The following is a 13,371-nucleotide window of genomic DNA, read 5'->3' on the forward strand; positions in this document are numbered from 1 at the left end:
CAAAAAGAGAGAGAGAAAGAGAGGGGGGGAGAGAAAAAAGAAAAAAACAGCCAAATAACAAGGAATGTTGCTCACTGGTGGAGCACTTGCCTAGCAACATTGGGACCTTGGAATTGATCCCTAGCATCAAAGAAAACAAAGACAACGTAAAATAACCATCATTAGTTTGTACTAAATCAGCACTGTGGAACCTGCTGCCACACAGCCCTACCTGGCCTTTCTCTCCAGCTCTTCTTCCAGGGCCTTTAGCCTCTTCTCCCGGTCACGGAGCTCACGAGCATAGCTGAAATCATCATCTAGCTCCTCTTGTCTAGCCGCCAGGCGTCGCTACACAACACAGACAGCCTCGTTTACTAAGTCAAAGAGTCCAGGAGTCAGAACCACCCAGAACCCAGACCACCCACCTCCTGATCCTTTAGAAACTGTTCCTTCAGCCTCTGGAATTGCTCTCGCTTCCTGGTGTCCACAGCCATCTGCTCTGACATCTGTCGGTCTTGGAGAGAAGGTGAGAGGCATATGCAATTGTGAAGAGCCCAGCAGGAAACCCAGCAGAGTGGAGGAAAGGTCTGGACCTGCACTCACCACTCAGCTCAGTTAGGATCCTAGATGCTGCTTCCCGGGCATGGACAATTAATTCTTGTTTTGCAATTTCCATACGCAATTCCTAAAATACAATAAGCAAAACATCTTAATGCCCTTCCCTTCTCCTAGGACAGAGTGGAAAGAACACTATCCTAGTTCTCCAGAACAACCTGCTGCTGGCCACTGTTATGAGATGCCCTTCCCAACCTTCACAGAATGTTAGCAGGTGATGCCTCACCCAAAACTGGGAAGACAGGGAGGCTTCCCCCTTGCAGCAGTGAATAGGAAGTGACTATGTACCCAGAGATAAGTGACAGGCTCATGGGCAGTGCTGCTCCTGAGTCTGTCTTTGCCTGGTCTCTCCTGCTGCCCATTGATCGGCACTGGCCAGTCACTAATGTCTTGTCCTAGAGTACACTGGAGAATTATGGTGCTGCTTCCAGGAACACACCCATTTTTTGTAAAGACTACTGAAGTGAAGGAACTTTAGGCCTTGCTGCCTAGATTTTCCAAACATGGGTAAAACCTGGAACGCAGACAAGGTTACCCAGACTTGGAAACAAAAATAGAAAGGGCAAAGGCCCTGTTCTGAATACCTGTCACCAAGCACCCTGGGTGTCCCCAACTAAATATACTACCAGGACAGAGACACCAGAAAGAGCCACTCTGCCTTACATGCCCCATGCCCAGTACTTCTTCTTGCCCCTGAATCTGCCTGACTGTCCCCTACTGCCCATTAGTACCAGGCGAGAAGTTGTTGGGACTGGCACTGGCCCACCACTGGGGTGGGAGCTCCATAAGCCCAGAACCCCAGGAAGTGAAGGGAAGCGCAGAGAAAGCCAAACTCCCACAGCCAAGTACCTTTTCCTCCTTGCTGATAGAGCTGTGACGGGCGACACTCTCCATTCGCCCAACATAGACAGCACAGTCCTTCTCAATCTCCTTCAACTCCTCAAGAGAGAAAATCACTGAGATGCGAGGGACAGGGACATCAGACCAACAGAGGTAGTGCTGCCGAAGAGGAAGGGCTTCAGTGAGCACACGGCCAAGGCCGGGAACAAGAGCCAAGCACTGCTCACAACTGAGTTTGCAGCGACGTATATAAATAGCCATTTCCCTGAAAAGTTCATTCCTAAATCTGGGGGCAGCTGAAACCCTTGATGACTCCACAGAGCAAATACCCCAACAATGGAGACACCATGTATGGGGCCATCAGCATCAGCAGAAGTGGAATCATAAGCCGAGGAGCACTGTGGGATCTCATCTCGCACACAGAGGACTGTGGCAGCCAACACACTAGCACCCACCAGTCAGACACAGTCCCTAGACAGACCAGACTACCCGCCTGGACACAAGCCCCCACCAGCTAGCAGGACCCTCTCACCCGGGGACAACAGAGCTTCAGCAGGTTGATGGTCTTCCCACAGACATACACATCATGGGCAATGTGTTTCAGGAACACAGGAACACAGTCCTCCACCTCTTTGGAAATGAGCACGTAGCCATGGGTCCAGTAAAACTTATCTGGACAGAACATGGACAGAACAGGATGATCTGCAGTGACAATGGCCCTGACCCCAGGCAGAGGGCACAGCCTCGCAGCCAGTGGCTACTTACCTCTGAAGCTGAGGTATTCATGGTTAACCTGGATCATGAACTCCCTATAAACATCTCTGAAGACTCCACTGTACACCCAATCATGGATGAACCTGTGGGTTAATGGGACATGGTGAGGAGGGTGGAGCTAGTCAGGCGTGGGTGGCAGGTGGGTGTGACAAATAGGCAGAATCATCAGCTGAGTGTGGCCAGTCCACAGAGTGAAATGGGACACTGTCAGTGGATGCTGCAGCTTTGGGTATGGTCTCCTGCCTAGTACACCCATTTATCCAGAGTGCTTCCACATGGACCCCAACACTCAGTAGATCTTGGACAATAGGAAACTCAAATACATACTTGGTCTGAGTGTAGCCTTCCCCCATGCACTGCAGGGAGACCAGGCATGGCCAGTACAGGGAACCCACCGTGTGTAGGGCTCACAGCTGGTCTTCAGGAGAGACAGCAGCACAGGATAGTGCTCATTACTACAATTATCCAGTGCCTCCTGGTAGAGGTAGGACAGGAGCTTCACACCCTGCAGATAGTGAGAAGAAGCAGAATGGTATACAACCACTGCAGTGTACGGCACACTGCCTGTCTAGGCAATATGGCTAGCAGATCACACCGCCACACTGGACAAGAAGGCACAACTCAAGGGAAGCATGCAAGCTCACACTCAGGAAAAGGAAGGATGACTCACGGTGGGGAACACAGCCCTAGGCTCTCCACTGGTCACCAGGGATACAGTGCCAACACCACAAAGCTCAGCCAAGTACCTAGACACAGAAACTGGATCAAACCAGATAACAGGAGCACAGGGTCCCAAGGACCAGATCAGACCAAGTAAGCTAAATATTCATTTCCCCCTAAGCAACTGGTCTACACAGGCTTTAAAAACTACTTGTACCCCCAACAACCAGATCTAAGCACCCTTTTGGACCCCTGCCCAACACTGTTTCCTGTGCTATCCTCCCAAATGGCACTAACACATCCACAATGGGTGTCCCCACCTCATCCTTACCTTGACTCCCTAACTCCCTCTTATGATAGGTTCCCACCTTGTCTGACGAGGACAAGCACCGACCCCCTCATGAACACTCACCCTCTCTACCTCACTGCAGTCTGTGTTCCACATGACCTCCACCCACAACAGGACCCATTCATAGCGTCCAGATCCCAGGCTCTACCGTCCCAACTCTTGCTGCCTAGAACATGTCCACCTGCCATATTATCTGCCAGCAGACACATTATAATGCACATAGTGACCAGCTGTGCACGGACTGTTCAGGCAACCAAGGACTAATCCCCTGCCCCCCCTGCCAGGGAGCAGAGCTGGCTCTCCATTACCCTGAAAGCCCCACATCTGCTCCTGAGGGCCATGCCATGCCACTGTGTTGAGGTTTACCTGAGCTGCCGGCCCAGTTTCTTGAAGAGAAAGCCAATGGTGAGGAGACTCAGGGTAGGCGGAGTGGAGAGAACACAGGCCCGGTAATACTGCAAGTACCTCCTAATGCCACTGGTGAAGGCCTGTGGGCAAGGAGTAGAAGGAGGGCAGCTGGGACACGGAGGCAGTCATGCACTCAGGACTTGAAAGGACACCCCCAAGCTGGAAACAAGGCAGTGCTTCCAGGCCATAGCCTGGTGGCCCCATTTTCCAAGCAGTGGGCATTTATGGCTTAAGCCCGGCCAGGAGGAAGAACGTTACTAGAAAACACAGGTTAGGAATAGGGTCTGCCACAGATGTGGTTTTCCCCTTCGCATCGCACTAAGAAAGGGTCACCCTGGAACAAACCCTGTCCACCTACCTTGGCCTGTCTTGCCTACATGCCAGGAAAACAGGAACCACAGCCCCACCTCCCATGGATTCCCCTTTCAGACTAATTCTACAGCACCTGCAGCCTCTGGTCCTTACTTAGGGATTCCAGTCACTGTTCTGCCTGGAAGGTCTTTCCCATGCAGCTCCTAACACGCCCCTGAAAACTAATGTGGGGGGTAGTTCCTTTGCCTGCTGACTTTACCCGTGTGGCCCAGCTCCTCCTAGGCTGCACCCTGCCCCCACCACTCCCTGACACCTGCCCATGTTTTCTGCAAAACATTCTGCTAACCTGCATACCTGTCCTCACCTGCACTGGCTACCAGGATTCTCTAAGAGTCTACCAGCACACAAGTTGGTTGCAAGTCTTCCAATAAACAGAAAATCCTGGGTGCCTCAAGAATCAGTCCATTAGAACAGGAGTTCCACCTTGCCACACACCATACAAAACACTGGGGCCTATGTGGACCAGGTGGCTTATATCTGGCTCACACGCCTCTCATAGCACTTGGTCTTGCCCTCAGTCCCTAAACGCTCACACCTGCCTCCCTCTATGCCTTTGCCCAAATACAGCTGACACAGGGGTCCAGTGGAATAACAGATGAAATAAAACAATCTGAAGACACCCAGCTTCTTAAGTTTGGATTGGGGAGTTCTCAACCCATAATTCTGAACTCTTGATTCTTTTGTGAAGGTAGCATGGTTCTCACAAAGGCATACCTGGAACACAAGGCCCCTGCTGCACAAGGAGCCTACTACAGGTTGTAGAGAGAAACGGCTCAGGCGTGTGTAGTAGGTTCCATACTCCGCCACCTCTGAAAGGATGCTGCTGATGCTCTCAGGAGATGCACCTGATACATGGACACCCAGCTCCACTACAAAAGCTTGAGTTTGCTACAGAGCAGAGAGAAGGAGTCACAGAGGCCAGACCCTATGTGGTACATTTCTTTCCACTCAGTTCCCCAAATCCAAGACACACAAACAGAAAGTTCTGAAAAACAGAACGCAAGCCAGAGAGCTAGAGAGATGGCTCAGGAGTTAAAGAACTTATATGGACTGCTCTTGCAGAGGTCCTGAGTTTGGTTCCCAGCACTCATGCTGGTTAAGGAAATCCAGCACTCTCCTCTGGTCTCCACAGGCACCTGTACTCACATGTACATACTGACACAGAAACACACAACCCAGGCGTGGTGGTACATGCATTGAGAAGTAGAATCAGTTAGATCTCTGTGAAGTTCAGGCCAGCATGGTCTACACAGTAAGTTCCAAGGTACAGAGAAACCAGGTTTCAACAACAACAACAACAACAAAAAAAAAAGATTGCAACAACTGTTGTAAGAAAGAATCTGGGCCAGTGATGTGGCTCAGCAGATGTGCTGGCTAGTTTTTATGTCAACTTGGCACAAGCTAGAGTCACCTTTGAAGAGGAAACCTCAACTGAGAAAATGTCCCCATCTGATTGGCCTGTGGGCAAGCCTGTGGCGCATCTTCTTGATTGATGATTGATGTGTGGGGGAGGCCCAAGTCACTGAGGGCAGTGGCACCCCTGGGCAGGTGGCCCTGGATGGTATAAGAAAGTAGGCTGAGGAGGCCATGAGAACAAGCTAGTGAGCAGCATCCTCCATGGCTTCTGCTTCAGTTCCTACCTCCAGGTTCCTGCCCTGACTTCCCTCAGTGATAGACTATGTTACCTGGAAGCCAAATAAACCCTTTCCTCTCCAAGTTGCTTTTGGTTATGGTGTTTCATCACAGCAGTAGGAAACCTAATTAAAATAGCAGGCAAGGTGCTTGCTACCAAGCCTGACCTACCCAAGTTTGATCACCAGTACTCATACGGTGCAAGGAAAGATGCAACTCCTAAATGCTGTCCTCTGGCTTCCACATGTACACAAGACACCTGTCCCTGCCCCCCCCCAGGAAATAAATGTAATTAAAAAAGAAAAAAAATCTAGGCTGGGTTACAGCTCAGTGGTAGAGCACCTGCTTAGCATTTGCCAGGCCCTCGGTTCCATCCCTAGGAACACACACACACTTAAATAAAAATGACTGTATGTCAACAAATTAGATAGCCCAGATCAAATGCAAAATTTCTTAGAAACATATAAATTTACAAAACTGACTCTAGAAAATAGAAATCTACCTACCTATAAGAAGTTGAACACTGAGTCTGCAGACACAGCCTCCTAATAGGACACACAAGTAAATTCTGTCATGTGTTTTGATAGTTCAAGAAAAAAATAAACAGAGCTGGTGAGGCTCCTGTTAAGAGTTCAGAGCACCTAATAGTTTTGCAGAGCACCTGGATTAGGTTCCCAGCACCCACATGGCAGCTCACAACCCCCTTCCCCCCCTCCCCCAGTTCCAGGGCAATCCTTTTTTGTTGTTGTTGTTTTGGGGACTTTGTTTTGGTTTGGTTTTGGTTTGTTTGTTTTTGAGACAGGATTTCTCTGTGTAGTTTTGGAGCCTCTCCTGGAACTAACTCTGTAGACCAGGCTGGCCTCAGACTCACAGAAATACACCTGTCTCTGCCTCCTGAGTGCTGGGATTAAAGGCGTGCTCTCTCCTACCCTCCATAGGCACTGGGTACACATGCGTATACATACATCCTGGCAGGAAACTCATACACATAAACACACACACACACACAAATAAATCTTTTGTTTTTTTGGTTTTGTTTTGGTTTTTTGTTTTTCAAGACAGGGCTTCTCTGTGGTACCCTGACTATCTTGGAACTCACTCTGTAGACCAGGCTGACTGCAAACTCACAGAGATCTGCCTACCTCTGCCTCCCGAGTGCTGAGATTAAAGGCATGTGCCACCACACCTAACTGTAAGTCAATACTCTTAAAAATTCAAACAGAATGCCTGTTTTGTTTTACAGTATTGGGAATTGAACGCAGGGCCTCTCACATGCTAGGCAAGAATTCCAACACTGATTTACATACAGCCTAACTTGTGCCTATCTTTAATCAGCTCATAGAGATGGCCTTCCCTGCCACTCATAGCACTGTACCTCAACCTACCCCTGAGCATGCTGAGCATGCCCGAGAGAGCACAAGTTATTTGATACAAGGTTGGCCCTGGTAGCCATGAGCCCGTCTCACCTGACACAGAGAAAATGTAGCAGAAACAACACCCAGCAGAACATTCAGTGAGTCTTTCACCAGCTCGCTTTCCTCCACCAGCACAGGCTTGGGGGCCTGTAGTAGACCCCCACTGAGGGCCTGCAGCTCCCCATGGCAGAGCCTGCAGAATCTGTCAAAGGCATCCCTCCCTGCCTCGGTGAGGTAGGGCTCCTCTCGGTAACCAGGAGGGCTGTGAGGAAGACAGAAGAGAAGGGGATGAACAGATGGGGCAGCATGGACCTTAATGCCAGGCCTGCTTTCCCAGGCTGTAATAGAGTGTCCCAGGCAAATGCCCTGAGGTCCCAAAAGCAGCACCCAGTCATGGATGGACAAGGACAGGTCATGACTCACATAGACTGTAATGTTCTTGTGTGCTGTGTATGTATGGCATATGTATGTTTTATTATTTTATTTTGTGTGTGTATGGGTGTTTTGCTTTGCACTTACATCTGTGTACCACATGCATGTCTGGTACATACTGAGGCCAGAGGAGGGTGACAGAGCCCCTGGAGACAGAATTACAGATGTTTGTGAACCACCATGTGGGTGCTAGCAATTAAATCCAGGTCCTCTACAAAAATAAATTCTCTTCACTGCTGAGCCAACTCTCCAGCCCTATTATTTTATTAATTTTATGTATGGGTGTTTTGTCCTACATGTATGTATACCACATGCATGCAGTGCCTGCAGAGGCCAGAAGAGGGTGCAGAGCCCCTGGAATTAAAGTTACCCACCCCCAAAATTTTAAAACATTAATAAAAATTAAGTGCAGCAATGTCAAGCATGGTGGTTCATGCCTGTAACTCCAGAATTTAGAAGACTGAGACAGGATGATCAGGAGTTCAGGGCCAATTTCAGCTACACTGTAAGTTAAAGGCCAATCTTGAGTATGTAAGACCCTACATTTTAAAAAGCACTAGTGTAAAAACTTAATTAAAAACAAAATGCTTGCTATAAGATTGTGTCTTTTAGGAATTTCAGAAACTACATCCATAAATTCTTACCAACATGACTGCAAAAAAAATTTACTCAAGACACCAAGAGAAAGATTTGAGTTCATATCTAACTTAGGTTACATAAAAGGTCCTATCAAAGAGAGAGAGAGAGAGAGAGAAAACGCACATGCAAACAAGCAACACAAGCTAACTAGCTGGGCTCTGCAACTTGCATATACTGCATGCCCTCAGCATTCTACAACACTGTAGACCTTCAGCATACTGCATACCCTTCTAGTACACTACATGTCTTCCACAGTGCACATTCTGCATGGGGTTTGTTTGTTTTTCAAATGATGTATTTTACTTTCAGTGTGTGTGTGTGTGTGTGTGTGTGTGTGTGTGTGCGCGCGCGCGCGCGCGCGCGCGAGAGAGAGAGAGAGAGAGAGAGAGAGAGAGAGAGAGAGAGAGAGAGAGAGAGAAAGTGTGTGTTCAAGGCCACCCTGAGCTATATAGTGAAACTTTGTCCCACACGAACAAACTGCCCATGGAAAACCTTTTTAAAGTTTTGGACCCAACAAAAGCTTTGTTTCATTATTTCCCACCTCCACAAGTTTCTTGATTTCTTTTAACATTTCTTTTTATTTTATATGCATGAGTGCTTGGCTGAATGTATCTGTGTACCACATGCATGCCTCATACCCTCATAGGCCAGCAGAGGCCATCAGATCCCCTTCTGACAGTTGCTACAGACAGTTGTTAGTTGTCATGTGAGTGCTGGGAATCAAATCTGGGTCCATTGGAAGAACAGCCCGTACTCTTAGCCACTGAGCCATTTCTCCAGCCTCATTTCTTGATTTCTATATGAATAACCTCTGGGCATGCCACATAACCTCGGAATCTGTAAATGATCAAATCGGTATTTCCATTCTCTCGCCTAGACACAGGTAGTGCTCTTCATCTTACAACCCTACGTTAAAGTTCCTTAGATGACAGGGACAGAGATGCAAATGTATAGTACCAGTTACTTGAGAGGCTGAGGTAATAAGAATCCTTGAGCTCAGGAATCTAAGGCTAGCCTGAGCAATATAGAAAGACCCTGTCTCAAACATCATGACTTTGGGAATATAGTCCTCCATGCAGGAAACACTGCCTGAGCACTACTTTGTACTGGAGCTCTCTGGCCAATCCTGTGCTTCCGAGAACACCAAAAGGATGAAGTGTGTTCACAATGGGTAGCAAATGAGCTAAGTGACCATGTCTCTCAAGCAACAACCCAGCTAATAGATGAAATAACACTAATGAATATTTACAAAGAAAGCAGTGGGCTATAAGGTCAATTTCTCAACGTGTACGGGGTTGGTAGAATTGCTTTGTACATACAAACAAGACAGGACCAAAACCCTAGTGTGAAGTTACAGGACAGAGAAGCCACTAAAAGCAAGACACTATCAACACCATAGCAGGGAGCTTGAGGGATCCAAAAGCTCAATTATGATCACACCTAGGAAAGTTCCTCACATAGGAGCAGTGCCCTACACACAGAAAAGCTTTATCATTCCCCCATCATGTGTTCCTCTCAGAGACCCCAAGGGAACCGGAGGCCACATCAGATGACACACAGATCCTCCAGCCCTGACTCTTTACTTCAGGGCTTCCCTGCTGTTTTCCCAGACAGAGTAGCAAAAGGGGCATGAACAGGGCTCCATGAACAAATGTCTGTGAAGTACATGTCCTCAATTCTCATTCTGAGTGTTTCCAAAGGGTACCAACTCAGACCAGGAAAGGAACTAAGGAAAAGACCCATGGCCCCAGATATATACAGAGTATGTGGCTACAGATCAGCCAATGCTAGCCACCCAGGGAAAGGCTGTTATGGCTGATGCTTCTACCAGCAGAAGGCACCACACCCATGGCTTCTTCTCATGTAATAAGTTTCTTGGAGCATCTCCCAGGCACTGACCATACAGCCTGCTAGCTGCCCTAGGACATCTATCTAGCAGTCCTGCTGGAAAGACAGACTGTGTAAGTATGGTCTGCAGAGTTAACTCCACTGAGTAGGAGGGGTGGGGAGCTCTTTCCCCTCCTCTTCTCCCACCTCGTAGGATTCAGACACTATTGTACACTAGCTTACCTGAAATGTCAGCCTCTTAATCTCAGTACTGATGTTTCTACAGACAACTGCCTGGGGTTGCAAAGTAAGCTGTTGACATGGACAAAGGCACACAGGCACAGTGCATTTAAAGGCAAAGAAAGGGTCACATACCATCCAATGCGCTCCCAGCACCTCCGCTTGCTGGCTTCATATGTGAGCACAGCTTCCCACAGGTCCAAATCTGGGGTCATGCTTGGTTCAGACTGGGAGTCAGGAGTTAAATTGGAAGCTGACTGGAATCCTTCATCTTCCCACTGATCCACAATCTGTGGGACCTGGAGACCAAAAGGAAGAGTAGTTCATTATCTATCTCTTTGTGTATACATTCATCTAAATGTGGCATAACATTCCAGAACTTTATCCTCATCCATTTATTCCCTAGAGAGACAGACCTAGCAAAATATTTTATTTTTTTTCTCAAGTTTCTATGTACTACACAATGCACCCCTCCACAATGGCATCACAAAAGAATTAAAATAATCCATTATTGACTGGAGAGTTGGCTCAGAGGTTAAGAGCATTGGCTGCTCTTCCAGAGGTCCTGAGTTCAATTCCCAGCAACGACATGGTGGCTCATAACCACCTATAATGAGATCTGGTGACCTCTTCTGGCACACAGGCATAATTGCAGACAGAGCACTGAATACATAATAAACAAACAAATATTTTTTTTTTTTTTTTGGTTTTTCAAGACAGAGTTTCCCTGTAGTTTCTAGAGCCTGTCCTGGAACTGGTCTCGAACTCACAGAGATCCGCCTTCCTCTGCCTCCCGAGTGCTGGGATTAAAGGCGTGCGCCACCACGGCCCAGCTAAACAAATAAATATTTAAAAAAAAATAATCCACTATCAATTTCTGTCAGGTGTGGTGGTGCATGCCTGTAATTCCTGCACTCCCAGGGTTTAAGCAGGATTATCAGTCTGTAACCAGACTGGCTGCATGAAAAGAGTTACCTAAAACAGAAGGTGTTAATTTTTTTTATTTTTTTAAAAATTTCCGCCTCCTCCACGCGGTGTTAATTTTTAATTTCACATAATACATAGCCTCATTTTAAGGAAAAGAGCAAAAAGCCATGTGGAAGTCCCAGTACTCTGTAGAATGAGGCAAAACGATCTCCATGAGTTTGAGGCCAGCTACCCTGAAACCCTGTCTTTATCCACCCCACCCCCTCAGCATTCAGGAGAAAAACAAAACTATACTAAACCTGGAAAAATGTACATACACTGAGCTTTTGCTGTAGCATCATTTAAACTTGAAAACAGCCTACATATTTCATAATAAAAAAAACTGAGTAGTAATAGAGTGTCTTCTTAACAGAATTTACAAAGTAATAAAATACAAGAGACAATGACAATTTACTCAATGACTGGCAGGAATAATCCATGTTACAAGTGGGAAAGTATACCAAAAAGCATGCACACCAGGCAATTTTGAAATGTGGTTTCTGCAACTGAAGAACAGGATTTATTTCATTTTAATTAATTTAATTTAAATTACCAGTAGTAGAGAAGAAAAGTGGCTTAACCTGCGGTAAGAGGTGAACAGTCGTGTGTTATTTTTTTGATGCAAGTATCCCTGTGCAAGACCAAGCCAGCAAGTCCTCTCCAACACCTCTCCCTCATAACAATCCAGTCACCTGATGCTCTGGACACAAGCTTTCCAGCGTTACCATGGCACTGCCCAAACCTCTAGGGATACTGAGGGGAAAGAAATACTACCTTAATGGCCAGTCCAGAAAAGTCCGCGCTGTCCGGCACAGGGGGCAGATCCAGTTTCACATCCATGTCATATGTGCGGCTGTGCACGAGGGCACCAAAGAGTGAGACCCGGGTGTCTCTCTCAAACCTGTCACCACAAGAGTCACCAACAGAGAAGCGCCCAACGGTGGGCAGGCCAGTGCCTGGGGTAGCCTCCATCACCTGAAGGGCTCCCTGGAACATGTTATGACACAAATACTCCTCTCCAGAGATAAGTGACCGGACGTCCATTTCAAACACACTCAGGTCATAGCAATCGTAGCCGCCGTAGGGTACGTTTCTGCCTGCGTGCTTGTTGTTAAAGAAGAAATCCCGTTTCCTCCGCAGCACTTGAGGGGGGCCGCTCCCTGCCAACTGGACCAAGAGGTCCAGCACTGACTCCACCTCCACCAGAGGACAGCCAGGGGTTGCTTCCAACTTCTCCACAAGCTCCTCCAAACGGTCGGCCTCTGGCCCCAAGCCACCCACCCTCAAATCGAAGGACAGCATGAGGACCTTGTTTTTCACGGGGCGCTTCGCCGAGTCAGGCGGCCGCTGATGATTATCCTCTTGAAATAGATTGGCGAAAAGAGCATTGTAGGCTACCCTCTTCAGGCTCAGCTTTGCCCTCTTCCTGTCCACGGGGCGCTGACCCGGGTGAGCCTGGGCGGCCGGTAAGAGAGCCTCGCAGAGGTCATCGAACAACTGGGTGATACTGGCCATAGCTCTTCAGCCCCGGACCCCCGAGTGCTAAACTTTGCACCCGGGTGACACTTCACGCTCCCAAAAACCAGAGCGACCGCCGGTGGGCCGGGGCCGACCGCTCGTCGCTTCACACCTGCGAACCAGGCATCCGCGCCTCGGGTTCTGCAAAGAGAAAGGCCACACGCCGCGTCCTCCCAGCCTTCAGCCGCCACCCGGCGCTCGTCGTCGGGACTCACGGACCCAGACGAGTTTGCCGAGCGAATGCGCGCGTCCCATGGCCGAAGTCGGCTGAACTGGGACTCCCGCCGCTATGGCGCCAAATCCACGCGACCACAGACACCACCAAGAGACGCGCCGGAACTACGTCACCAACACGGTTTTGGGAGGGGCGGGGCTGCAGCCGCGGCTTTCTTTTTTTTTTTTTTTTTAATTTATTTATTCTGTACACAATATTCTGTCTGTGTGTATGCCTGAAGGCCAGAAGAGGGCACCAGACCCCATTACAGATGGTTGTGAGCCACCATGTGGTTGCTGGGAATTGAACTCAGGACCTTTGGAAGAGCAGGCAATGCTCTTAACCTCTGAGCCATCTCTCCAGCCCCCAGCCGCGGCTTTCGATACCAGAAGCTAACGTCAGATACTTGGTGAAACGGACTCAGTAAAAGAAGCAGGGGTGTGCACTCTTTTTTTTTTTAAAAAAACCTTCTTTTTAATATTTATTTATTA

General features: G+C 48.2%; 1 protein-coding gene across 2 annotated transcripts in view; it reads right to left on the minus strand.

Moving 5' to 3' along the window:
- Tubgcp6 (tubulin gamma complex associated protein 6) overlaps positions 1-12,919 on the minus strand; it is a 20,477-nt gene extending 7,558 nt beyond the window's left edge. For both annotated transcript variants that reach the window (XM_038342426.2, XM_042055675.1), the window contains exons 1-13: positions 11,923-12,919; positions 10,318-10,481; positions 7,096-7,306; positions 4,712-4,885; positions 3,584-3,705; positions 2,879-2,954; positions 2,604-2,713; positions 2,200-2,291; positions 1,967-2,106; positions 1,444-1,593; positions 583-664; positions 405-493; positions 212-327 (exon numbers count right to left, since the gene is read on the minus strand). In XM_038342426.2, coding sequence (XP_038198354.1) covers positions 212-327; positions 405-493; positions 583-664; positions 1,444-1,593; positions 1,967-2,106; positions 2,200-2,291; positions 2,604-2,713; positions 2,879-2,954; positions 3,584-3,705; positions 4,712-4,885; positions 7,096-7,306; positions 10,318-10,481; positions 11,923-12,663 — 2,267 coding nt within the window. In that variant the 5' untranslated portion in view covers positions 12,664-12,919. The remainder of the gene's footprint in view (positions 1-211; positions 328-404; positions 494-582; positions 665-1,443; positions 1,594-1,966; positions 2,107-2,199; positions 2,292-2,603; positions 2,714-2,878; positions 2,955-3,583; positions 3,706-4,711; positions 4,886-7,095; positions 7,307-10,317; positions 10,482-11,922) is intronic.
- Positions 12,920-13,371: the final 452 nt, after the last annotated feature.

This window comes from Arvicola amphibius, chromosome 9 (genome assembly GCF_903992535.2).
Source record: "Arvicola amphibius chromosome 9, mArvAmp1.2, whole genome shotgun sequence".
NCBI lineage: Eukaryota > Metazoa > Chordata > Mammalia > Rodentia > Cricetidae > Arvicola > Arvicola amphibius.